Below are 3,001 nucleotides of genomic sequence, written 5' to 3' on the forward strand. Positions count from 1 at the left end.
TAACATTGAGATATAAATAGAAAGCAAGAGAAGAAAAATAAAAAATAAAGAGAGAGAGAGAGAGAGAATTTTGGAACATTTTGTTTTCTTTACTAATACATCAATTAAATGCATCATAAATAAAACCCATAGGTTTTAATTGTAGGATATAAATAGAAAGCAAAAGAAGACATAAAGACAAATAGAGACAAAAAGACAAAATTTGGGAACCTTTGTTTTCTCCATTAAGACAATTAAATATATTACAAATAAAACCCTTACGTTTTAATATAAAATTTACAAAAGAGAAATACTTAACTTGAATAAAAATAATATATAAATTTGAAAAAAGAAAAAAAATATAAGGGACACAAACGAAAACAGAAAGTAAGAGAAGATAAAAAGAAAAATAGAGAGAGAAAAAGAAAATTTGGGAACCTTTTGTTTTCTTCATTAAGACAATTAAATATATTACAAATAAAATTCCTCTGTTTTAATTGTCTCACAATATTGATATATAAAGAGAGAGAGAATTTCGGAACCTCTTGTTTTCTTCATTAAAATAATTAAATGCATTACAAATAAAATTCCTACGTTTTAAATGTCCTAAACTTGTTCATTTTTTAAAACACCACGTGCCGCAATTATAGGCACTCTCTAAAACATGGGTTCAGAACACGTGTCGTAATTCTAAGCACTCTTTACGTCAAAACTCGGCTTTCATATATATATATATTAGATATTAGATGTTAGATTAGATATTAGATGTGAGATATTTAGTAGAATATGTAATTTTTACGTGTAGATTTTTTAAAATACATGTACAAATTATATATATTTGGAACATATGTCACTTTAATGGTGAATTGGAAGAAATCTTTTTAACTTTTTATCCTTTTACAAAAACCCCAATTCAAACATGTTTTCCATTGATTTCTCATGTTTTTAAAAATACCAGTATTATAATTTCTTAAAGTGCCTATATATGTCTCCAAGTATGCATGCCCTTTTGTTGCAATAAAACCTTATAAACAAATAAAAAAAATCTTAAAATAATATATGACTTCTAAATAAGAAATCAGTTGAATTTCTTTTTGAAGTGGTTTACATTTTGTTACAAAAATGAATATTTTACATCTAAAGTCATGTGTGTTTTCAATCCGGAAAAAAAATTAATTTTCTAGGATGTTTGTTATATAGATTTTTTTGTCATTTTCAAGTCTATAACAGAAGAAGGCTGTGAGTCAGTCTAATTTGAAGCCATCCTTCCACCGGTGTCTATGAATTTCAAATAATGAGAGTTACAAATTTAGAGTTGAAGATATCTTTTGTTTAGGTTCATTGAGTTGGCATGCTCCATTCATTATTGGTGTTTTTTGCCTTTTTAAATTATGGATGGACGAAGTATGTAACTCAGCGAAAATGCACGTAAAATTGATACAAGAATACAACACTAAGACCCGCACTTCCTCTCTCATATCTTACCCAATTTTTATTTATTTTTTTATTTTTTTATAATTCCTTAATTCGAACAAATTTGCTGAATCAACATTTTGCAAATGTATACAGATGAGTTTCACATCTTATACATAAAAAAACCATTTATTCTACGACAAAGAAAAACATACTCCTTTGTTGAATAAGAGCTCATCTTTACTTCCCCGGGCCTGCATTGGGTGCAGATGGAGGAACCGGACCCCTTCCGTTGCCGTAAAATGAGTCTACATTCAGTACAGACGGAGGAACAGGACCCTTGGACAAACCATGGAATACAATTCCAAACCGATGAGGAGGAGGAGAAGGAGAAGAGGATCTTTCGCTTGGCCCAGATGGAGGAACCGGTACACCTTTGGGTAGCATCCCATAATGCAACCGATGAGGAGGAGGAGAAGGAGAAGAGGATCTTTTGCTTGGCCCAGATGGAGGAATCGGTACACCTTTGGGTAGCATCCCATAATGCAAATGCTTGGGCGGGGTTAAGGAAACATCATCTACTTCATCGAGCTTTCTGGCATCTGTCGGAAAAGTGGCTACCACAAACACAAGGGACATGATTCCGATGAACATCAGTTTTTGGTTGGCTACTTCCATCTTTTGTTCAATATGTTCCACTCTTCTCCGTTTGGCTTGTTTCTTTTAGGCTCTCTCCTCTCATGACCTTTTAAATAAAAATCAGGCATCCTATTTTAAGAAATGGTTTTTCTTTCATTGGTCCTCATTTTTCCTATTTCATTGCCCCCTAGCTTCTCCTTCCTTTAAGGAATGACTTGAATTTGATTGAGTCTCGTCTCTTAATTCCTTTAATATTTTTTTGAACTGAGATCTCTAGTAATAGTAAACGTGAGAGAGTTTTCATAGAATTTGCTTATTTAAGTAGGTTTTGGGACCGTCCAACATGGATAATAAATTGTTAGAGATCAGAATCCATATTGTTTTTAGTATAATTATATTATTAAAATTCTAATTGTGGTAAGGTGTTTTCCTCATTAAATAGGTCATATTTTACCATTATTTTCTAAACATGGTAATCCATAATATGATAATGTCTAAACTATTTAAATATAAAAATAATACTTAAGATTTTGTGTAAATTGATTTTCATAAATATTATGCACCTATTACATATAATTGTAGCCATGCTCTTGATTCTTCTATATATTGATTGTATATATTCAGGAGGAAGAGTTATTAAAACTTTAATCATTATTTTTAATTAAATGATTTAGAATTTGTTATCTCAACATTTAACATCTTCTTTTTTTTTCTCCCTTTTTTGAGGTAGACATTTACCATCTCTTGATAGTCCCTACATGTTTACTTTATTCATTATAATTAACTAAGCATAACAAGATCTGGATTAATGAATAAATATAACAATTCACATTTTAATCAATTTTTTTAGGAATCTAGAGGACTGAATTTCCCACAATGTACCTATTTCTTCGACATGCTCTTTTTTATTATGAACAATGTTGTTTAGTAAACCGTTATATGACTGTTATACAATTGAAATTATGCGGTA

The 3,001-nt window shown here is 30.3% G+C and overlaps 1 protein-coding gene across 1 annotated transcript; it reads right to left on the reverse strand.

The window, feature by feature from the left end:
• Positions 1-1,632: 1,632 nt before the first annotated feature.
• LOC132177142 (uncharacterized) lies at positions 1,633-2,070 on the reverse strand. The gene has a single exon (XM_059589373.1). It carries the CDS (start codon positions 2,068-2,070, stop codon positions 1,633-1,635), a length of 438 nt encoding a protein of 145 aa, XP_059445356.1.
• Positions 2,071-3,001: the final 931 nt, after the last annotated feature.

This window comes from Corylus avellana, chromosome ca4 (genome assembly GCF_901000735.1).
Source record: "Corylus avellana chromosome ca4, CavTom2PMs-1.0".
NCBI lineage: Eukaryota > Viridiplantae > Streptophyta > Magnoliopsida > Fagales > Betulaceae > Corylus > Corylus avellana.